Source organism: Scatophagus argus, chromosome 21 (genome assembly GCF_020382885.2).
Source record: "Scatophagus argus isolate fScaArg1 chromosome 21, fScaArg1.pri, whole genome shotgun sequence".
Taxonomy (NCBI): domain Eukaryota; kingdom Metazoa; phylum Chordata; class Actinopteri; family Scatophagidae; genus Scatophagus; species Scatophagus argus.
The window spans coordinates 17053937-17078508 of NC_058513.1; the positions used below are offsets into that span (position 1 = coordinate 17053937).

Genomic DNA, 24572 nt, shown 5'->3' on the forward strand with positions numbered 1-24572 from the left:
GGACAAAGGAGAGGAATGCAGAGACAGAGAGGGACATATAAAGAGGGTGGAACAAAATGTTGAGTCTACCACAAAGTTATGCTGTTTGTCACAGGCCGACACTTCGTCTCCCATTGATGCTGCTTCTGCGTGATTGAATTAATTCAGAGATAAAATCTTTCATCTGAAATTTGCTCCTTCTTGCTACTAAATCTGAACCAATTTGCTACAAACATAAACACCCAAGTGCTGTGATTGTTGGAGGGCAACAGTGCAGGAGTGAGTTGAACAAGTCATTACTGGGAAATCAGTTTTGACTGCATTATTAGATTAAAAGTATTCGAAATCTCTGCATTACTGACTGCTCAGCTAACAAATGAGCACGATTCTGATGTCCTTAAATGGCGGCCGAATCAGTCAATCACACGTCAGATGCATCAAAAAAGCCATCAGTGGTGCCTTGGATATCACAAGTCGAACAGAAGGAACAGAAGCAGGAAGACAAACGATACAAGACTGACAGGTTGTACAAACATGTCCGCATATCATCTCTCTGTGGCTGTTGCACTCACATCGATACCAGTGACAGTGTCTGTGTGTGCCTGCGTGTGTGTGTGTGTGTGTGTCTGCGTGTGTGTGTGTGTGTGTGTGTGTGATATCGGAAGCCTCAAGAGTCTCATTTTGGGTTTTCTGGCAGATATTATGCAAATTCTAAATCTGATGTGCCTAAAACTCTGGGACTGTGTGTGTGTGTGTGTGTGTGTTTACCTTGCAGCCCTCGCAGGTAATGCAGCGGTAGTGGTAACCTGTGGCCTTGTCACCACACACCACACATGGCTCATCCTTTTCGAGGTAGCTGGGGATGTACCCTGACAGAGAAAAGCAGAGGCAGGCGAAATATAACAACATATCGTTTATTTTTCAACCGTGAAGATGTTCCACACAAGCCTCCTGACACACACGCACACACACACACACCCGATACGTCCCTTCACCTTATTCCTACTCCTCACCACTGGAAAAATTTCCATCCACTGTTCTCATACTGTAGAATAAACACACCACAAGCTGGAGTTACGAGCTTTCCAACTCTCTCTACCTGTTTTCAGATGTCCAGTGTTTTTCTTGGGCCGAGCAGAAGCTTCCATATAAGATGCAGTACGTAAATACTCAGAAGTAAGAAGGTAAAAGTACACATAGTGACCGAGAAAGGAAAGGAGCACAACGTTTTGTAGTGACGAGTTCCGGTTTTGCCCGAGCGTAATCTTAGCATACAACAGTTAGCCTACAGTCCTCCACATTAGCTTAGCGACAACACGGCAACATGTGACCTGCACAGTAAGCACTTTTCCAACAGGGAAGCTGTAGAAGAGCTGTGGAGCTTTTACAGGTGGATTCCCATTTTGTTTGCCTGTGACAGGACGACATGATGCACGTTCTTGCAGATTGTGCAATTCCACTGATCACCAGTGGGCGGCAGTGATGTGCCAACAAATCCAGCAATGCACCGGCAAAGGAAGCGAAGAAGTGACTGCCAGGATGTAAACAACGTGCGATTCAAAATGTTTTATGAGGAGGAAAATGCATGCGACTTATTTCCCAATAAAGACCTGCAATTCGTTTTGGGTGAGAAACACTGAATATAAACGCAACTTTTGTTTCTTTGCACAAAATCCACAGGGCACGCTGAAAGGTCCACAGCTCCTTCAACTTGTAAAACAACAGGCAGTTCAGAAATATTCCAGATACATTTAGTAAATTCTACCACACCCACACAGTGGCTCTGATCCATTGCAACTGCCTCCCTCCCTTTACTTTACCTTCTTTTCAAAGTACAATATGTGATCCAAATGTCCGCCCTGACCCAGGAGACTCTAATTACTCTCTAATTGACAGAACGAACACTGGAAGACAACTGCCTTTAAGTTTTTAATGTTTTCTGGTCTAACATGTTTGTAAACTTCAGCTTGTGCCTTCATATTGACTCATGACATTCATTTTTCATCGTTAACTCATCCTCTTGAATTACACACATAATAAACATCCCTCAAATCAACGTGGTCTGAATGGGGTCTTTAGTGTTATTATGATCTGACTTCACCTAAACAGAATTAGTTCCAAGTATAAGGTATGTAGGTAGTATAAACCTGAGTGATCTAAATTTAGAGTATTTGGATTTTTCTCTCTCTGTGCTCGTCTTCCTCTCTCCGTAGCCTACCGTTTGCGTTCAGCTCAGGAATAGGACGCTTTGTTCTTTTTCCATACGAGCTGTAAGACCAGCGAGGCTGAAGGAGGGAGCACAGACACACAGGAAATAGCAGATTTCCAGCCATTTCGTATGATATATAGCTCAGAGACTGGGAGGGGGAGGAGACGATACACTGCAAGTCACAAATGCATAAATGTGGGTGTCAAGGTCTGAATGAACACACACACACAAACTACACAGGGTGTACATACATGTGTGTGATGTTCATATCACATATATATGTGTGTGTGTGTGTGTGTGTGTGTGTGTGTGTGTGTGTACCAAGGCGTGGTAAGAGCTGTGACTGGCAGTGTCAGTTGGGCTCTGCCTTCTGGCTTTGTTACAGATTTTAGAGGAGGAGGAGGAGGAGGAGGGGGGGGAGCAAGAATAGGATGGTGGGAAAGAGAGAAAAAAAGAGGAGGAGGAGGAGGAGGAGGAGGAGTGAGGGGGCACAAGTGACATTTTGGCCAAATTAGTTTTTATATACTTTCAAGGAGCCTGAGCTCTTCCTGTTTATAAGCAAAAAATCCATTTGGAATCAAAATATGAATTTGGATTGGGGGGGGGAGCAAAGCACTCAAGTGAAGATCTGTGTGGAGGAAGCGCCCAACTGTGTTTGCTAATAAAAAAGTAGTGAAAAAGGATGAAACTCAGAGAGAGAGAGAGAGAGAAAGAGAGAGAGAGAGAGAGAGAGAGAGAGAGATCAGGAGACAACGAGAAAACAAAACAAACTGAAAGGGGGAGGGTGCAGGAGGAGAAGAGGTGTAAGAAGAGGCAGAGAGAAGAACAACAGACCAAAGGCAAGATAACAGGAACATCAGAAAACCATCATATAGGAAAAACGTCAGGCCCACTGTGTTGGCAAGGCAAACAGCAGCAGCCGGATCTCCGAGTCAGCCTGCTGTGGCTGTGTTTGCAAGCCGAGCCAAAAATCAATACTGCTGCAGCTCTCTGGCTCTGGCTGCCCGCCCCTCCCAGAACAAGCCCTGCAAAACCTCCACCAACGAAAACCCGGAAAAGAGAAGGAGATTTTTCTAGTGTGGCTGAGGCAAGATAAATATTTTGTCTTCACAAGTTTCCCAACATAACATAACATCTGCCATTTCATTTGTTCAATGCGTGTGGATCAGGCTGGTATGAATCAGGTCCCTGAAGGAGTCTCGGGATTGTTTCTCACTCGACAACAGGACAGCGAGGTGATGTCTCACTCCGTAAACATCAAAGATGTCAGGACACAATAAACTATACACTCACTGGCTGCTACTTTTCCCATCCTTCACAATACAAAGGCTTCATTTTATGGTATTTACGTGTGACTCTTTGTTTATTATATCAACTGTCACGTTCAAATTGTTCATTTTGTTTAAACAACAGAGCCAAAGTGATTTAATTTATGGTTTATTTCACAGCATGAATGTGCAAATCCTTAGACTAGAAAAGGGAGAAAACACCAATGTCTGCCATGCTTATTTGATAAATTAACTATTTAATCAATAATAACAATGGTAATGATGAAAAAACCCAACTGATTAACTGTTACAGCTGTGTGTGCGTGTGTGTGTGGGGGTGTGTGTGTTTCATCACTAGCATGTGTGGGTGGAGCAGCCAAAAACTTGTGTACACAAGCAGAAGTAACAGTTTAAAATAACTGCGTGAGTTCCCAGTCGGTGTCTCTCAAGTGTGATCACAGTACAAACAGTACAATGTACAAAAACTGCTCTTTTTCAGTTACTCCCCTCCTGTACTACACGGTGATGTTATGATCTGTCTAATCCTAACGTATTTTTTACTTTATGAAAGTTTATTCCAAAGCGCGCGTCTTTGCTTAATGTGCACGGTGACTTAACTGCATTAGAAAAGCTGCTCGTACGGCTTCAGTGTCCTGCCGAAGCGTCAGCTCTGATGGTCGAGCTCCCACAGGAAAACGCTGACATCATTACAGAGGATGTAATTTAATCTCAGAAAGCCGTGCCCCTCAGGCAGACATATTGTCATACTTTCCCAGCTCCAGTGGACCGTGGCAGGTAGAATCTGGTACAAGATTCCAGCAGTGAGCCAGAGAGGCAGGCAGCAAACCTGCAGGGAGGGGAAACATGTGGAGCGGACTGGCCTGGGAGACATATTTCATAAATGCCAAATCATCCATCCTGTGGACTCTGATTTTTATGTTGGTGTGCCTCCCACCCAATCTCATTCAATATCTCCCTCTCTTGCTTCCTTAAGCTCTGGGGATTTGAAGCTGTCACTCAGACGGCGTGTCACATCCGACAAGAAAGCAGACGGAGCAGAGAGCTGTCGTTTATTGATGAGAGTTGCCAAGATGTTTTATTTTTTCGTTCTGGAGGTGACAAATCGGAAGCGTAATGTGCACAAGGCAGCGATGAATAATGTAACACTGGCTTCTGTGCAGTCACTCAACAACTGCCTGAATTCACTGTGCTGAGACTGACGGCTGCGATTCACACCAGCAATGTACCAAACGCGGCTGGAGAAGTGATTTCTAAACTCTCTGTTTCCCTGCGTTCGGAGAGCTTTTGTTCTCTGAAGGCGTGCAGCCTCTCCATCAAAACACCAGATTTTACTGACACCACAACCACTACTGATTCTGCGCGTCCGTCTGATTCTTTTCTCACTGATTTCTGATCAGTTTTCCAAGTGGAGAAAATGTAGGCCTTCAGCAGGTTTTCAGCATCAAGGCAACAGTTTTGTTATGTGTGTGAACACAGTGTAGAAAAGGTGCATCCATGTGTCTCAGGTGTGCAGGAGCTCCACTGTTTAACTGCTAGGTAATTTGGAACTGGTTCTCCACTGGAATTCACAAGCTCGGAGGCATAAAAGTCCAATGGATCAAATAGTGTGGAACCGGTTCTCTAGTGGAACCGGTTCTCGATTCCCATCAGTTACTTACCAGTCATACTCTTCACCGAACATTGGCTGTTCTTCCTCTTCCTTTTTGGGCCATTGAGCCACCTGAGAGAGAGAAAGAAAAGGACAAAGAATGGAGAGAGAAAAACAGTGAGATACGAGTAAAACACCTTTCTGTATCTGAATGCAATAAACGCCTGACTGGACGGGTCAGACCGCATCTGCAGTTCTTCCGACTGGCAATGATGACGATCGGAAGAATCAAGCTAACGAGAATGTTTTCGTAACACAAAAAGGCGTGCGATCAGACGCCATCTTCCAGGTTACGCATCTCACTAAAAATCAAATGTTCATACCTGGCGTAAATGGTGACTATGAGGAGAAAATATAAAGCATGAGTGTAGACAGAGTCATCAGTTCATGAAAAAGAAACTTAACAGGTGTCGAGATATTTGTTGGCATCCCGTAATCCTGTAGCAGCTACCCACCTGCTGCCCTCGTTAGGTTAAAAACTGGGAGCCTGATTCGCCACCACTTTACGACCAACAAGTAAAGGTTTAATCTATGTGCACTATGTCAGCGGAGAAGGTTGAGTGGCTGTGCTGCGCAGAAAAGGCTCTGTTCTCCAGGGTTCACACTAAATCCAAGCAGCAGGAAAATGATTTTGTGGGGGATACAATTAACCCCCCCGACCCACCCACCCAAAAAACAACAACCGAAAAACAACTCTGACAAAACTGTTATGTATGAAGCAAAGCAGCACACACATGCACTGAGGAACACCTGCAGCCACACTGACACATGTGAAAGGCATGTAAAGCTCAGAAGGGAACTGGCTGCTCTGAGGGGAATTATGAAAGTGCCGAGATGGAGGAGGGTGAGAGTTAAGCTGATGGGGGAGAGTCTGAGGGAGAGTCGGTGAGAGCTTCTTGTCGGTGCTGGATGTGTTTTTGAATCCCAGGAGTTGAGCACTCAGGCACTCCTGATAGCCTCCAGCTCTCCTCCCACACCACGGCCCTTTAATGCCAGCTCCAGGAGGGGGAGCAGGACTCCATTAGCACCATAAATAAAACAAGGTCCCGCTCTGTCGAGGTGCACCACACACAGGCCGACGGGTTACGTTCGCTCTGTGATGGAGCTGTTTTACAGTGAGTTCTGTATCACGTAGAGGAAACGATCCCCCTCCTCGGCCGCTCTGTCTCATGTTAGACCGCATGGTCTCTGGAGGTCTACATATACAGGCTTATTTGTGATTTTGAGCTGCATGCATTAATAAAGCTCTGAGCCAAAATACCATGACTGATTGACCACAATACACCTGAGAAGATCTTGTACAGTGTGAGGAGGAAACCATATGGGGCTCCTTTCCGGCTCCTGACTTAGCATGAAACTTTTCCTATGAGCTTTTGTTTTCTCAGCAATATTGTAATATATACTTTATTTACATACACTGGGCCTTCACACTTCAGTATAATTCAGTAAACTACATCTACCAAACTCTCACCTAAAACTCCATTGTTCACCTCATCCAAGTGGCTCTTCTGTCCCGACAGCCGCTCGTATAATATGACCACGTTTCACACCACGAAACAGTGTTTCCCCACAGAAACACAACAATATGGCTGCCTGCTAAGCTCGAGAGTGGCTGTAATTGAGCCTAAATGCCAACTCAAACTGCCCTTCACATTTTACCTTGGATTCAATTATAGCACTGTCTTGTTTTCAAGTTGTGCTTCCCTCTGCCCTTTTCAAAATATATCAGATGGCTTAACAGGGCATTAAATTACCAGTAAGCCTGCTGAGTTAAAGTTTGATTTATTTGTTATTGTTGTGCCTGTAGCATCTCATTAGAAACTCATCTGTGGCACAAGTAAAGCACATAGTGTTCCTGTCCTGCAGGCTGTGGGAGGAGCATGGAGGACATCTGACAGGACGACTCTCTCCAAAGGCTGGAGGAGTGAGGATGCTAACCTACGAAGCGAAGGCTGCAAGGTGGACATTTCCAAAGCCTTTTGAGCAGATGTTACATGTTGGCTGAGAAAAACCAAAGCAGAAAAACAAGGTGGGGTTTTCTGCTACTAAAATGTAAATGTTGCTCCCTCTGCCAGTTGGCATCCACATCACTCCAAACAGCTGCTGCAGGCGACAGCCGTCAAATTGTCAGCTATATGACATGTGGCTGCATGTTGATTAAACTGGATAAGAAAGAATTCAGGTCTCTAGAACTCCTACAATGGCTCACCTTCTCTCTGCATCGAGATCCTGCACCCCAACAACAACAACAACTTCATAAGCGAAGATGTCACATGTTAAGCAACTGAAGAACTGGCACAGCAATGATACAAAAATGAAATGATAATAGAAATGACGCCTCGCTGGTTAAGCTCCAGTTCTGACCCTCTATTAAGATCTGATCAATCCCAAAATAGCATCCTGAAAGAATTAGCAGCCTCGCAGCTTAAAAAAGAGCTTAGCACTCTTGGCGGAGCCTCAGAAGTGCTTTTCACTGCTCCAAGAGCTCTCAGTGGAAAGATTTAGAGAGAGAAACTGTGTCAAGTGGCCCAGAGAAGCGAAAGGAAAACAAAACCAAAGCACAGAAAAACACAAAACACGCAAATTTAGTTCAGTGCGAAAGTTCCCACGTGTGGTCAGATGCGCTGCAGGAGGCGTCGCCTTAAACAACAGTTCAGTTTCTCGTGTATGTTGATGGTTTCAATCACTCTTTTACAGAAACATCTGAACAAATAAAATTGATTTGGGTACTTATGCAAAAAAGCTGGCAGCTTGGCCAGATTGAGAAATGTGTCAGACAGCTGGTGAAGCGCGTGGGCTCATGCATGAAAACATCAGCCACAACTGAGTATTTTTTGATGGAATGTGAGTTTTTGCAGGTTCAGGCACGACGCCGTGTGTTGCACAGGCAGACCACAGAGCGCTTTTCAATTTCCAACTTAAACTCTGACGGGATATGGATTGCAACACACCTCTAAATATGCAAGGTCCCTCACAGTGTGCCTCTCAGGAACCTGAGCCAACCCCAGCAGAAGCCTGCACACTGTGCTTTCCCTCCATCCCAACCCACACTCGGTAGGTAAATGAACTTGTAGGAGTTTGATTCCTGCGGCTCGAGAGCTGTGCAAAACACGTGCACATGTTGCTTAAACAACAACAGGAGAGTCAACAACACCAGCCTGCAAACGATGACATGAAAAAGACTTACAGTGCCGACCTGATGACGCAGTGGGGCTGTAAAATATGCATGGCCGACGAGTTGCTGAAGTTTCTGACTAGCTGCTGTAACGGCCCTCATGCATGGACTCAGTCTGTCTGGGTTTCTCACTCTCTCTCACACCCTGATGTGTCTATGCTATCTTTAGCCTGCTGACCCACTCAAATGCATTCTTCCTCTCCTCCCTCTCTCTTCTCCAGTCTATGGGACTTTCTTGCTGTGCTGATAGTACCACCCAGTCTGTCCTGATTGGAGGACAGCCAGAGTCTCCACCTGTGACTCTGACAGCGACTGTGGGGTGTGTCAAGCAGGTAACTGCCGAGCACAAAAGCATACCAAGATGCAAAGCAACACAGCAGGTAATTCCCCTTGAGTTAGCACACTCAAAGAAGAGGGCTGCTGCTGTTCTGTATGATTACTGTTGTCAACAAATCCAATTAAAAGCTCAAAGCCCAAATGTGTTTGTCCAATTCATTTCATCTTTCTGTTGTATAAGATGAAGTGATGAATAACAAGTGAGATGAAACAAAGGGAATGATTTAACAACGTTAAGTGGAGAAGCAGTAGTTTGGGAGTGTTTGAAAGAAAGAAAGAAAGAAAGAAAGAAAGAAAGAAAGAAAGAAAGACAAAGGAAGAAAAAATATTGGCACTTACGCAATGGAAGTGAATGCAATTTCACTTCACAAAAATGTATTCAGAAAGTCCATACAAAACCTGTTGACAGCAAGCTCTGCAGATTACTCACTGCAACAAGGACATACTGCTCTTCAGGTTTGTTAATATCATCTTCATAGCTGAGATAAATTAAAATTCCAGCCGCCTCCACTGTATTCGGGTGGTGGCAGAAAACCAGCAGACATGCTTTTCAAAACCAAGGCCAATAAAACTAAAGCTATTTGCAGTGGTCTTAACAGAAGACAGTGAGAAAATGCGTCGGTTGTTATCTGGCTGACCTGACCCTTTACAGTGGATAATGGAGGACTGAGAAGCACCTTCTTTGAAACTCACAGAACAAAGCAAAGACTCTCTGAAATAATGCAGAGAATTATATCCATAACAGCGTGTGAATGAGGCCTCCTGTCCTGCGTTTAGTGCTCTACAGCAGCCTATTGTTCAGCACACACGCTACAGGCTTACAGCTGGGTCTGTCCCCGTCCTATACATCCAGTGCGCATGGACACTTTGTTCCCTCGTGTGTCCCGCCACCGTCTAAATTACAGGCTGGCCAGAAGGGGATACAGCATGCCAACTCAAGACAAGACAGCAAGACAACTCCCTGCGTCCACAGCCGATAATAAACGTGCAGCTAAATCCTCAGACATATACAGCTCGTTACATCCTGTACTATAGGATTTAAAAAAAAACTAAATTGCTGCATTTAGCCTGTGTTTAGCTGCATTTATTTGACATCCCGAATGCATTTTGCATCTATAAATTCACTTCCATACTGAGGGCTGAAATATTTCCAGCTGTAATCCAACCACATGTACGCTGCTGAGTGATTAAAAACAAGCCTCTCTAACTGAAATAACCCCCACAAGAACTTTTTTCAATGAATTTATTTATTTATTTTAAATGAAGAATGCAGAAATCAGCTGTTCTTTCATTTTTTTACCTTCCAAGTTAAAATGTTGTCACGGTTTACTGTCACGGACAGCGTTCGTACTCTGATTAGCAGAGTAACTGCTAATCAGAGTAGCATTTTGTGTGGTTACCAGAGTAGCTGGTATTTATGTGAACACCTTCATCACCTGACAGAAATAAAGGTACGCACAGTAACTCCCATCCTATTCGAACAGGCTTTGTGTTTCAATCCCCAGCAGGCAAAGAACTACGTTATGTAAGAAATCATAAAATCCATAGCAAGAGTAATTAACAGTGCCTCTGACCCGGGCATGAGAGGACATCCTGTCTTCACGTCCAGAGGAAGGAAAAACTGAATCTTGTTTACTGAAGACACAGTGTTCTGTAGCATGGCGGGGGAAAGAATCGCATCAACGCAGACACAAGGGCTGCGGTGGACATTACAGTCAGTGAGGAAGAAAACACAGGGAGGAGGAGGAGGAGGAGGAGGTCAAGAAAACAAAGTAATGATATATTTTACATATGTGGCTTGGAAAAGAATTTCTCTCAGTGGGTCAACATGCAAATGTTTTCTTTTTATAGCAGACAGCTCTGACCCTGCTTTTCTCTCTGTGGGGCTGCGTGCACGGCAGATGGATCTTCCTCTCTCTGCGTGAACAGGCAGGTTTGGTTGTGTTCCCAGACGCAGATACTGTGAGCTATTATCACCCATCTCCTGCCATTGACAGCTGAGCACAGCAGCTCATACCTGTGGTGAACATGGCATTCTGACGAGCACTGATTCCCCATCCGACACGTTCAAAAGTCAGAGCAAAAAGACAAACGGCACTACGTACAAATTCACCAAGTAATAAAATCATGACATCACGGGACCTCCGCCCTGCGATCCGGTTTCGCACGTTCCCCCCTGAGGCTCTCAGATCATCGGTTGAGAACAGGCCTCCTGAAGAGCAGATCAACAGCAAAGCTTTTGCCACTGTAAACGCAACACAGTGCAAGCTGCGCTGACACATGACGCAAGCTGAAACTCCACTCCCACGTCTGAGCCAAAGGCAGCGTGATAAAGTGATGAGCCGATATCTGAAGCAAACTCAAAACGGAATCCAACTTTTCTGGTTTCAGCAGCTCAGAAACCTTCAGAAAAGTGAGTGAAAAGTGAGCTGTTTGATTATCAGAGAATCCTCAGTGCTGAAAATGTGATGAGCACAGCATCAGACAACCTTCAGTCCACAGGTACAGGCGTCCTGCGCTGTCTGCACGCTGGTAACCACAGCATCACTTCAAAGAGGCCGAGCAGTTCAAAACAACAGGCTGGCAACATGCAGGCGGGAGGGGCAGAGATTTAATAAAATCACACCACTGACATCCACTCTGAGCAGCAACTGCTCCAGCCTGAAGCCCGAGAGCTTTTAATTATGTGTGAGCGCTGCAAGGCCCTGCAGCCAGCACTTCCATACAGGAGCCGCGACACATGCGGAGATGGTCAAGTAAAGCAGAAATGCCAGCGCACGGGCTCCTACATCCACAAGAACTCAACAACTGTTCCCATCCCCCCGCAGCAGAGCTGTTAATCTCGTGACAGGTGTCCATGTTAGCTGAGGAATCTACGCAGGCTCCACCGGATTGATGTTCTTAACACGAGCTGGTAATACGGCACATCGGGAATCTGATGCTGCATTCTGGGCTGCCAGCTCGTCCCTCCACATGGCAGTAACGGCATGGGCTCGTGGGGTTCACATAAATTTATTCTGGTGGGATACAGATTGCAACACACCTCCGAATATGCAAGGTCCCTGGGCAACCTGAGCCAACCCAACACACACACACACACACACACACACACACACACAGAGGCTGCGACTGCACGGGTAACTTACAGTCCAACTGTGTCAGCAATCTGGGCAAACACTCCACTCTGCCCTCCCTCCTGCTTCCTTCACTTCATCTGACTGCTGCACCCATACAGGTACTGTTGCCATGCCAACAGCCCTCGGGAGGGTATGGGAGGAGAGGTCTCAGCGTAAACCGGACGTGTAAGAGCGACAGTTTGATTCCTACGGCCCAGTAGTTTCAGATAAATGTAGAAAGAGTCAAATCTGAACAGCCTGAGTCTGCTGCTGCCTTCATGTGCTCCTCCTGCCTGCTTGGCTAAAAGTACTAAATGCATGTTGTAAACAGCAGCGCTCTGATCAAATAATAAACCTGCTAAAATGTTTCTTTAGCCATAATGTTTGAATTATTATTATTGTTATTAGAAGAAAGGGATATTTGAGGTCTTGATCTGACTGGTAACACTTCATTTGAAGGGGTGTACATAAGACTGACATATCACCTGTCATAAACATGACAGCCATTTTATAAACTCTGGAAATCACCTTGATAGTTGTTCCCTGTCGTCAAACTGGTGCTGTAAAACTGAATGACATCTTAATGACAAGTCCAATTATGCTAACTTTAGTTGAGGTCAAAAAATCAACCACACAGTTTAATGATGATAACATTAACACATCAATAATGTCTTTATGTCTGACAACTAGGCCTGCTATGACATGTTTATGACAGGTTATGATGTCAGGTCATAACAAAGACTTCTCAAACAATGTTATGGCTGGACAGTTTTAAGTATCTGGGTGTCCACCTCAACCATAAACTGGACTGGTCACATGACACTGATGTCCTGTACAAGAAGGGCCAAAGTCGCCTCCACCTTCTGAGGAGACTGAGGTCCTTTGGAGTGTGCAGGCCCCTCCTAAGGACTTTTTATGACTCTGTGGTAGCCTCTGCTATTCACTACGCTGTGGTCTGTTGGGGACCGGGCAGCACGGACCAGGACAGGAAGAGACTAAATAAGCTGGTCAGGAGGGCCAGCTCTGTCCTGGGCTGCCCACTGGACTCCGTGGAGCAGGTGGGTGAGAGGAGGACGTTAGCCAAGCTGACATCCATCATGGACAACACCTCTCACCCTCTGCATCAGACAGTGGAGGCTCTGAGCAGCTCCTTCAGCAGCAGACTGCTACACCCTCAGTGTAGGAAGGAGCTACAGCAGCTCCTTCATTCCCACTGCTGTTAGACTGTACAGCTCAACAGTCTAGTCCTCTTTCCTACCTTATGAGGACTCGTATATATAGCTGTATATTGTACTGTGTTTACTGTACTTGTAAACTGCTAATTTAATTATCTACCTTTGCTTTTTGCCCTCTTTGTCTGTTCTTGTGAGCTGCCATGACCAGTGAATTTCCCCACCGCGGGATCGATAAAGTTCATCTCATCTTAACTTTGCATAAAAAAGGTATTTTCTGTAGGCACAAACATGTGACATGTATTTATACTTCCAAACACACCTTGTAGAAGCAACACCTTATCAGCATTACAGCTCTTAATATTCCCAGACAGAGAGATACACCTAATTATTTAACTTTCTTAATTCAGAGGACATAATGTCCCCTAAACTTATCCTGGCAGTTTGCTGATTAAGTGAACTCCGCTCTCGGACCAAAGCAGATTGTCACTGACTGATAACCCTCTCCGTCACACAGAGGCCACTTCCTCTAGCAGCAGCACTGTGACAGAGGCTCCATTCCACTAATATTATGTTTTCATTAATGAGAGGGGCTTTAACAATGCTGTGTTTGTTTGCGTTCAGGCTGGTCTGACTGGCTCTGCTCCTCAAGAGCTGAGGAGGGAGGAGCGTCTGGGTCAGACGTAGCTGTAAGGCCTGCTTCTCTGAAAACAATTCAGGCGAGAGGAAGAGAGTGGCGGCGCAGGCAAAAAAGAGACCATGCTGTTTAGCTCGTCTGGGGGAAAAAATGGCCCAGAGACATAAAAACAGAGATTTAGACGATAAAAACGAGACTGAAAATAAGGATTTTTTTTTCATGTCCTCAACAGGTCTGCTTCATTTCAGGGATCTGTTAGCACCAGTGCAAAGGAGGGGCTGACAAAAAGGCCCTCGAAAAAGAAGCAGCGGAGAATTTGTCCTTGAAAATAGTAAGACGACAGCGTCCGACTCACCGTTTCTCTTCTCCCTCTGATGGGTTAGGGTCCTGCTCCTTGGGAACGTGTTCCATTCACCTTAATTCCATCCAGCAGCCAATCATGAGAGACTGAGGCAAGCCCCACCCTCGGATGCACACTTGTCATTCGCCGGACGGGAGGGGACAGTCACTGAAACATGACAGGGTCCCGTCCCTGAGGTTTTGGGAGGAAGGTTGGGGTGGGCGAGGGGGGGTCGCCAGAAGGAGTCGACCCCCTGAGAGGTTGGTGTGTGTCGGCTCGATGTGAAACTGGAAGATGCAGGAGGTCCTGTTGATGTAAACGGGCAGGCACTGGGGCCAGGACTTGAGGTCAGTGGGTGTCAGTCTCAGAGGTACGGGAGGCGGAGTGGGATCCAACCTGTAAGAGAACATGGCAAACAGTCACATTACTTTGTCTCAAGAGCTGAAAGCACAGAAGAAGATTAACTGGCCCATGGATTAATTATGTTGTTTGTACCAAAAGAATCACGGTTTCCAACATTTCAAATGTGAACAATTGCTGGTTTTCTGATAGTGAACTGAATATCTGTTGGGAGAACAAATCAAGATGCTGAAAATAATCATTAGTTTCAGCCTTTTACTTTCCTCCCAACAGCACAGAAGCCAAAAAGAAACCCCAGCCTGGCTGATTTGAATAAATCTGACTGGTGGCTCCAGATTTCCAAACCAGATCCGAGACGCAACACGTTGCTTTATTTCATTAATGACCGTTAGCTCAACAGGCTACGCGAGGTTCCCTCTCCCCACTGGACATTGTTTATCTACCCAAAAACACATGACACGCAGGGAAAACTGCTGCAGTAAGAGAGAGGACGGGACGGTGGCCTGGAGGGTCAGAGGGGAAATCTGCCACCTTCAACTGCAGCTCCGACAACTGGATGGTTCCTGGAAAACTGTTTAAGGAACGTCACCTCTTACCTAAGGTTAAGCAGTATTAAGATGAGCAGCTGAATCTGTGTGTGTGTGTGTGTGTGTGTGTGTGTGTGTGTGTGTGTGTGTGTGTGTGTGTGAGCGCTCAGAGGGTCTTGATCCATTAGCCCCTGCCTCCCTCCTCTGTTGTCCAAGGAAAGCTTTATTCTTTCCTCTGCTAATCCCTGACTCAATGCCTTTATAATCCGGAACAGTGGGACACGGGGCATGAGAACGTCCTTAGACATGACTGATATGATTGTTGCTTTTACTGCTAATAGAGAGATTACAGGCCACACAGAAAACAACCTTTCTCTGCTGGCAAATACGTGTACATACATGTTGGAGCCGGAGTCGTGTTACAGCACACTGATTAACGTCGCCCAAAGCTTTCTGCGTGAAGCTCACGGCAGACCTTTAGAGAAATCTGATGCTTTTAAACATCTCAGTAAAGCAGGTTCTGGTGAGAAGATGATTTCGGTGATTCATTTATCATTTAAGCAAAAATGCCAAACATCAGCTGGATTTGCTGTAAATTAAATACCTTCGGGTTTTGAATATTTTGTCAGACAAAACAAGCTCATTAATAGGCCCTGGGATGTTGCAATGAGAATGTATTTATGTATGTGTTTACTACAACAGGGTCTGTGGATCATCTTGAGTAATCAGGTCGTGATTTCTCTCCTCCTGTTGAGTTTTTTAAAAAGTGTCTTCGAGTTCCTTTACATTCAAGAGAAGGCAGACGTTTGTACCGCTGATATCTCCAACAGTCTGGGTGAACTGTCCCTTTAACTCAAAGGAGCAGTGACTTTAATGCACTGAGTGAACACTTTAGCTTCAATCTAGATGTGAATTACACACTCTGAGGCTGATGAAGTTCTCTAACCTTCACCGCGTTGAAAAGCTTTGAATGAGCTTAAAAAAGGCAGAAGGTTTAAATTTACGACTCATCAACACGCAGAAACGAATCAAACCAGAGATGTGATTCAAGAGGACGCAGCGCAGGATGAACTCATTCAAACCACTTTCAACCACCTTTTCATTCACTGCTGCACTGACAACAGCTCATTAGCATCTCAAACATATCACCAACTGCCATCTCTGCAACCTCATACCCGTTTATTGAGTGTCTATTGAAAAGCACCTTAATCAAAAACCTCATTTAACATTAACAAATCAAGCATGCACTTCAAAACACTGCGACACACAGTACACACACACACACACACACACACACACGCTCCACTCAGGCAGAGTTCATACTTTGGTGTGAGGAGGACAGCAGAGTCACTAACCCAGAGGCCTACCACTAACTGAGTGCTCCTCTCTCTGTCGTGTCGACTGCCGCTGCGAGAGGCTCTGGCCTCAGTGCTGCCGTTTGTGTTTGCAGCACAAACAGTAGGTTGTTTACCGCGCCGGGGCAGACGAGCAAAACGGGGCCCGTTGTTTGACCGGCAACAGAAATTAGTATCAGCAAATAAATGAACACATGTCTCACCTCATTCAATTAGCGAGAAAAGCATCTACGTCCTGACGGTTCATTTCTTCCTCTGCCTTATCGTCTCTAAATCCAAAAATAGCTGCAGAGTCGCAACAGGCTGAGACAGGATGAACTTTCTCCTCCTCACTTCTTATTGAAGGAAAGTAAACTAAGATGACACGGCGGATGGATGCTTTGCATGTATTTCCCCTTTTGAAAAGAGGCTGAAACAGTTTGTGGAGCCAGTGTCAGGGTTTCAGCGCTCTGCGAGGCTCGTTTCACCTGGGCACAGCTCACCGAATTCAAGAGGACCCGACGAGCTGTAGAATCTGTGTCCCCGTTAGCAAGCCGGTCTAACTAGCTTCTATCTTCATCTTAGCCTGACTCTCACAGAGCATTACCTTTCGTCGTGTGTTTATGCAGGTAGCAATAGCTGCCACTGTCAAAACTCACAACACACAACACACTCACTGAACACACAACACTGCAGTCAAAGGCACTTCCAGAAGAAGACTCAAAGTACTCTAATAAATCTAATTACCCCCCCCATGGGGCATGTATGCAGTCTCAACTCCTGTGTCCTTGTATGTACTCATTCGCCCTTGCTCACACCCAGGATGTTATGCTTATATTAACATCCTATATATCCAAGGTCAGGGCATGAAAATAGTTTGTCATGTGGTCTGGGGCATGCGAGTACATAACATACTGGAGCTGAGGAAAGGCTGTGGGAATGGGAGGAGATGTGGAGGGAAAGTGAGAGAGAAAGAAGCGAAGATTTGTGCAGCACTTTGCGGAGGGGGGACGCTGGAGGAAAACTGATGACAGGTGAAAGAAAGATTTGATTTAGGTCCCCTGTTGGAAGGACGACAACATAAACCTACGTATCATGGCTGGAAGACAAATAACAGGAACAGAACTGGGAGTGTCAACGGGCAAACGCAAGGTGTTCAACTGGTTCTGAGCACGAATGTACATATATAGAAAAATGAGCGCACACACACAGTACCAGTCATTGTGTAGCTGCTGTATAACCCAGCTCATAGTGAGACTGTATCAGGAAACAAATCATGTGTTAAGACATGAGGCTCTTTAGTTTTATGAACTGCTTTAGTACTTCTGTAACAGCCAAGATCTTTATTCTAAGACTATAAAAAGAAAAAAAAAACTCTCTGTGTGGTTAAGGTTAATATTCACACCTGCGCTTTTCCTGCTTTGACAAGCCAAAATGTCTGGAAACATCCCAGCATGCAGTTACACGAAGCCCCTAAAACGTATCATCTGAGTATCAAACACGAGGCTCTAAAAACCTTTCAGTTTGCTCACCGGCGGAAAACAGAAGCCGTGGTCAGTGGGGGTTAAGGTGCCGACTTCGACCAGCAGCGTCCACGGTTTCGCGTCCGGCAAGCAGCTTCTACTGGATGTCTTTCCCCATTTCTGTCCCCTCATGTCCTGCCACCTCTCCACTCTAACATCACACTGTAAATCAGCTAACTTTGCTTTTAGCTACAGAGGCAGCCACAGGAATTTATTTAGCCATATTTTGATGCACCTCAGAGATTCTGGCAGGAGAAAGGCTGAGAGAGTCCCAGTCAGCATAGACAGGGACTATTAGAGGTCATATTTAAGTAAAGCACCTCAGAACTTGCAGGAATTGCTTTAAGTTTGTGTCCACTTGAGCACACACACATAAACAGCTCAGCTCTGCTTTCTAATGCACAAGACAACATCTGAAAGGCTGCAATGAAGTCACACTGAGCGTAATTCATGCAAAAAACGAGTGGTTTTCACTCCGATGCTGGCTCGAAAAGTATGCTATCTTCTGTGAAAATAAATGCCAACTTGTGTGCTCTCTGTACAGTAACATATCCTTTGTAGAGTGTGCACGCATGATCACACACACACACACACGCACACACACATCAACTCACATGGCTCAGCCGCATGCACCTTGATTCTCTTCTGTTCCAAGACAGCTTCCAAAATTTAATTGGGCCTGCAAAAACTGGCATTTTTACCTCAAGCGGGTTCACCTTTAATTGCATGCTCTGAAAAACAGCCTTTAAAATGCATCAAAAGAATACCTAGTGAATGCATGCTGGTGCCTGGAGAAGCTCAGAACTAATTAAACACAACCCACTCTCTTTCTTGTGTGATCCAGGCCAAAGAGACCGATGGCCCTCTGCTCCTCAGATGAGGGAGGAGAAATAAAGAGCAGGATGAATCCTTTAGTGTGAAACAGTGTGTGGAAACGGTGCTGAACTCCGGTAAGAAATCATTAAGTTCAACAAAGTACTGATACAATTAGCAGAAAGGAGATGGGGAAGGTGCGACTCCACTTCCTTTCTTGTTCAGAGCAGCAAAATAATTTGGCTAAGGAAATAAGCTCTCACTCCTCCCTCGTTACCAGCGCTGAGGCGCCCTTGAGCACGGCCTGCAAAGCCCAACTGCTCAGTGGCCAACAGGTCAGGATGGACGTCAGAGTCGGAGACTTTGCATCAACATCCCAGTCGAGTTACAAACTGGGAAACTTTGATTGTTCTGAAGCACACGGCCAAACCAACACAGATGCCTCCTGCCAGCAGGAGAAGCACCTTAATTAGTCTTTAATTAAACCCAAATTAAGTTAACACAGTGTCATACTGTCAGCGCAGAGAACTTTTTCCCCGCATGTGTTGTGGATGAGACGCGTGAGGCTCTGTGTTCTGGTACGAGTGCTGCTCTCAGTAAATCTTCCCTGAATTGAAAAAACTAACAAACAAACAAACCTAAAAGTTTTCCACAACAACCAATAAAGTATTAGCACATCCAAAAGTAGACAGTAAACAGTAAGTCTGTTCGAGGTGGTTTTGTCTGTTGTGTCTCAGCCTCAGACTCATCAAGACTGATGTGTCTTGAAGTGTGGAACAGTCGACTTCCTGAAAAAGACCACCACCATCAGCTTTCCGTTTCTCTCAAATCCGAGGCGTCCAGTGCAACTCGCCACCTCTGGAAACTCCTGAAAAACTTTGAAACTAACTTGCTGAGTGACATCAAAGACAGATCGACCAACCGCATGGCTTTTTCTCTTCGTGAAACACGTCTCAGTGGGAGAAAGTTTCCTACAAGCTGCCACGGTGGTCCAGTTTGAAATCGAGTAAAAGAGTAAGCCAGAAGTTTTCGGGTGTCCAGTGCTGGGAAGCGGCGTGACCCCCGTGGACACGTACCATCAGGCTTTCACTCAGGGCTCCTTGACTAATGATTTGAATCAGCAACTTTAAGGAGGGCAGCCGAGCTTCTTGCAGCTGCTGGCGTGTTCCTGCATGCAGCAGATCACATGTCAGCTCAGGTGTGTTAATTTCTTATTGCGCTGAAACAGACCTCCAACGTTCACCTCACGCAATTTTAAATGCACCAAGAATGAACCCAAAATAACCACACAGTGATTTAACACAGGATGTTTAGAAGTCGTTATTTGCTTCCACATTAATGTAACCTCAGCGTTGGTGCAGTCGAGGATGAGGGTGCATACGTGCTCGGCTGCGGCGAGCAAAGTTCAGCCCTTAAGCTCCTGAGGAGAACCCTTGTTAGAATTCACACCATGACAGCAGACGTGGGGTCAGCGCCCCCGAATCCCGCGGGTGGCCTGAGCAATTAGTGGTTAAGTAATGGAACCGGGCCAGGCCAAGTTGTTGATGTGGTGCATGCCGTCTGATGGTGGGAGAAATAGAGGTGGAAGGGTGTGTGTGTGTGTGTGTGTGTGTGTCTGTGTGTGTGTCTGTACCTCAGGGTCATAAGTAGTCACAGCCAAAGAGATCATGTTTCATTATACGTCTCTGCTCACTCCCTCGCCAGGCTAATTACTGTCAGGGGATTATTAATAGGTGCTAATAGGTCACGGAAAAGTGACTAAATGCTATCTGTGCGGCCATTTTTCTAAATGTGACCTTGTGGGGTCTGACTATGCACACGCAGATGTGTGCATACACAAAAGTGTTAATGTTCAACTTATATGTGTGTACACGAGTGGCTCGTCAGGTACGGGACAAAACTACAGACTGTGCATTCATTAATTTATTTATTATGGCGGGATCAACAACAGATGACTCGGCAGCGTGCTACGCCTGAAGCAGGAAACAACTTAATACAGACATGAGCCTCTGCTTTCAAACGCTTTGCACTCTGACCTACTTTGACGCTGAGCTGTCGAGCGACGATCAGCGGCAGTCAGTCCGTCTCGTGTGTCCCGAACGTAGATGTCAAACAAACAAATGCTTCCCTGAAATTCTGACATGTTCTTTTGCTGGGTTTGTAAGAGCACGGTGTTTGTCACAACAACACGTTTACTCAAAGAGCCCCCATTTCACTGTTTGTATCTGTAAGCCTTTATATGGCACACACAGCAAATCCCTCAGAGCAGGGTGGCTGAGAGTGGGAACGCGGTGTCCTACAGCGACTCTGATGCTAACTGTATGTTTCCCACTCTGTTTGCATGTGTGTTTGGGTATTGCATATGGATACGCCTGAACCAGCAGGACGAGGACAAACAGGACATGCGGGGCAGACGATGTTTTTGTTGCCGCTGTCGTTTCTCTTACTCTTTCAGCCTTATCTGTCCCTGTCACCACTTTTCTTTCCTCATCTCCTTTATCTCGCTTTCCACCCTTTTTCTGATCTTTCAGAAGCAGCTACAAACACATGCAAAACAACTACAAAGAAGGAATAAAAAGACAAACAAAGAGACAACAACTACCAAGAGATAAGACACGACCACAAGAGAGAGGGAAGGCGGCTACGAAGCCACAGCACAGAATGAGACACAAAAACGAGCTTTGTGTCTCGTTTGGCCGTCTTACTGCTATGTAGTAGGAGGGAAAGAGGTCCCATCTGTCCCCAGGGGTCCATGTCCCATAATCCATCCACGATTGCAACAAAGCCCCAGAGGTGGCGGGGATGAAGATGTTGAAAGAGGAAAGAGAGGACAGAAGAGTGTGAAGAAGAGCTGGCTCACGTCCACAACAGGCAGACTGGAACTCTTTGAAAACGACAAGGTACCCAGTAGCACCAGCCAGTTTTCTGTCGCTGACCGCTGAGCAGGACCTCACACTCAGCATCAGCGAGGCAGAGCTGGCTGCAGCCTGGCACTGACGAGCAGTCGAACACATAAATTTACAAATGACATCTGGATAAATGCAGATGCAGCTAACGATGCTACCAGCCTCTTCCCTCCCGGCCTCACAAAGTCGCTCATTCTTGGCGTTTTATTGTCCCACTGCAGCAGACACGTTAACGAGTAACATCACGACAGGCTGAAACAAACACAGCAGATGTCACGTTTGATTTTGACTTCATTTTCCTTTGTGTGTCCTGTAAGGCTGCACATGGAACTAAAGATCATATCCAGTCAGTTAACTTGTCCGTTACTGTTTTCAGTTTGATGAATCGTTTAGCCCTGAACTGGCGAGAAAAGTCTAACACAAATTTTGTCAAGCAATATATAATATATTCAGTCTAGAGCAATATGAAGCAGAACCCAACAAATGACTGAAATCAGTCATGAAACCTGCTGCACATTCACTTTCGGTCAGTCAGCGAAACATTCAGCTGATGGCTCTGGGGCCTGGACGCTGAGCAGTGCGGCACGTCTTTATTTTTTTGCACTAAAACGCAAAGCAAAACACATCTGAGGTCAGTAAAATACAACACAGATTCATCCGATGTTCATCATGGATTTTTAAAAGAATCTCACAGCAGCAGCAGCAGCAGCATGAAAGTTGATAGAAAAAAAAAATAAAAGTATGCAGGATTTATTTGCAAAGGGTTACATACACAAGACAAACTGGGCTGAGGTTAGTGGGAATAAAACCCAAGGACCTTCTGTGACCAGTTTGTGTAATTGATGAGACTAAACACAAAACGGCACATTTTGTCAGCGCGGGCTAATCGAGGTAACGTATACTTTCACAAGACTTACGTATACAGAAGAAGATAACAGAACACACACGTGTGTGCTTGCAGCCAAGGTCAAAGATTAAAGTACATCTATAAATAATGTTCACATATTAACTCTTAATCTATGCGGCAGTGAGCAAAAAGAGAAGGGGAGAGAAAAACAATGTGCTCTTTCTCTCCCTGCCTCGCTCATCCCTCCTCTTCCCACCCTCCTTTGGCAAGGACAAGCTAAGGTGCTGCCAAGAATGTGACTGCATTTGGAAAACAAATCCAGCTCACTTCTCTTTTTTTCCCACTTCTTCTCTTTTCCTCCACTGGCGGTTTTGCTATTTTTTTTCTCTTCTTAAGGTGGGCTTGTGAATGCTGCAGAGCGCCAACACCTTCTTTCTCTATGGATTTCAAACTTCCTGCCTTTGGCTCAGCTGGACGCGTTCGCTTCAGCCTCCGCTAACTCCGCTAGCTCCTTCATCCAGACGCACGGCCGGCTGGTTCTCCTGCCTCACGCTCCCTCGTCGGCCCACCTTAAGAAGAAGTGCCCTCTGTTTGAAATTGTTGGACCCCGAATGTGTGTGTGTGTGTGTGTGTGTGTGTATTTTCCCGATTGTTTTCCTGGAGGTGTCCACTTCCCCACACTTGTTCATTTCCTCACGGCTAATGGAGCTAAGTGTCGGCTTGCAACAAGTCAACGCAGGGATGAAGAGAGATTTCATTATTATTGGATTGGGAGATAAAAGTTTTTTGTAAGGAGGAGTCTGTGCAGTTTCAGCATGTAGAAGACCAAAGTTTGCACAAAAAGTCATCCCATTAATGTCTTTAATGATTCAAAGTATCTAAAAAACTGCTTTGCAAGTCATATTGCGGCACACTCGTCCTCCACATGAGCAGTTTTAGTTCTTCTGTTCCCATTCATGCTTGTCAAATGAGCCAGCTGATTTAATTTAAAATTCAACTGATTGTTTAAAGGGTTTTCAATTAAGTCTGCCTTTGATTTGGTAAAAGGTTTGTTTCTGTCTGCATAACAAATTCAGCCTGAGCGCACAACCCTCACATTTCCATTTAATTCCTGTTATTTTCCCACAAATTCCTGTTAATTCCCAGGGAAAGTGTACACCTTGAATATTCCTGGAATTTTGCAGCCCTGCATGCGGGTAACGATTGGAGACAGCAGTCATGCCAAATTTCCTTCTCAGGAAAAGGCAAAGGTGTCAGTATGTGCAGGTGGTGTAATTAGATCGGCTAGCAGAGCTGGGAATTACATGTTAACTGTGTGTGTGTGTGTGTTTGTGTTTGTACTATTTTGTTGATGTGTGTGTATCCAAAATTAGGCAGATTGAGCTGGCATAACTAACACAGCAGGCAAGCGGAGCGGGTTGTGTGTGTCTGGGCCCTGAGCCTAAACTGCAGCACAACTGTGTAACACACACACACACACACGCACACACAGTCACTGTTGCTTTGCCCTCCCTCAAGCTTCCCTCACTTCATCTCACCTGCTGCATCCTCACAGGTGCTGTTGCCATGCCAACAGCCCGGAGAGACGGCTCTTATTCCCAGATTAGAGATGCAGCAACAGGGAAAAACTCCCTGCAAGGCCACAGCAAGGACAGATGTCTGAAAAGAACAGCAAAAACTACACACACATGTCTCCTAACGAGGAAAAAAAGACAGTTTGTTTGATTTCTTGCTACAAAACACTTTTTCCAGCGGTTGAAATGACTATCAAAATGTTTGTCAATTAAAACATTTACCAAATGAGGAGCCTGAGAAGATCTGGCAAAATAACCCAAGGGAGGTTTATCCGAATTACATTCTCACTGTGTATTAATACACACGAGCATCGATTTTAAAGGAGCTGAAGGTGGTTTGTTGTCCATAAACGCGCACTGAGAAACAAATTCTCGTCTCCCAAAGTGGTTGTGAAACAACATCAATTGTTTGCATGTGTGGAAATGTGTGTGTGTGTGTGTGTGGGAGTTTACAAACAGGGCTGGGATCCAGGCACCAGCCTCAGCTCAAATAAAACAAATCAGACTCGCGTCAGGCGTATAAACGCGGGCACAAATAAAATGATATAAATAAATATGTGCAGATTTATGAGGTAAAACAACGAAGCCTCAACAAATTGGGAAGGGGTTCTGAGCTCAGCCCACAACGTGTCCGGTCTCCTCACTGAAGCAGGTCTCTGCTCATGGCAGAGGGCTGTGGCTTCAGCACCGGCTGTGGGTGGAGGTCCAGGAGGTTTAGTAATCTGATCAACAGGCCACTACTGATTCCTGGTGTGCAGGCCTGTAATTCTTTGAACTTTAAGCTGAC

At 45.5% G+C, this 24572-nt stretch overlaps 1 protein-coding gene across 4 annotated transcripts in view; it reads right to left on the reverse strand.

Annotated features, from left to right (window-relative positions):
* thrab (thyroid hormone receptor alpha b) overlaps window positions 1-24572 on the reverse strand; it is a 154813-nt gene that overhangs the window by 13445 nt on the left and 116796 nt on the right. For 3 of the 4 annotated variants that reach the window (XM_046377791.1, XM_046377792.1, XM_046377790.1), the window contains 3 exons: window positions 13917-14297; window positions 5136-5197; window positions 748-848 (listed from right to left, as the gene is read on the reverse strand). In XM_046377791.1, coding sequence (XP_046233747.1) covers window positions 748-848; window positions 5136-5197; window positions 13917-13972 — 219 coding nt within the window. In that variant the 5' untranslated portion in view covers window positions 13973-14297. Of the gene's footprint in view, window positions 1-747; window positions 849-5135; window positions 5198-8312; window positions 8875-13916; window positions 14298-24572 lie in introns of those variants that run through there. The other variant, XM_046377793.1, reaches the window with a different exon arrangement.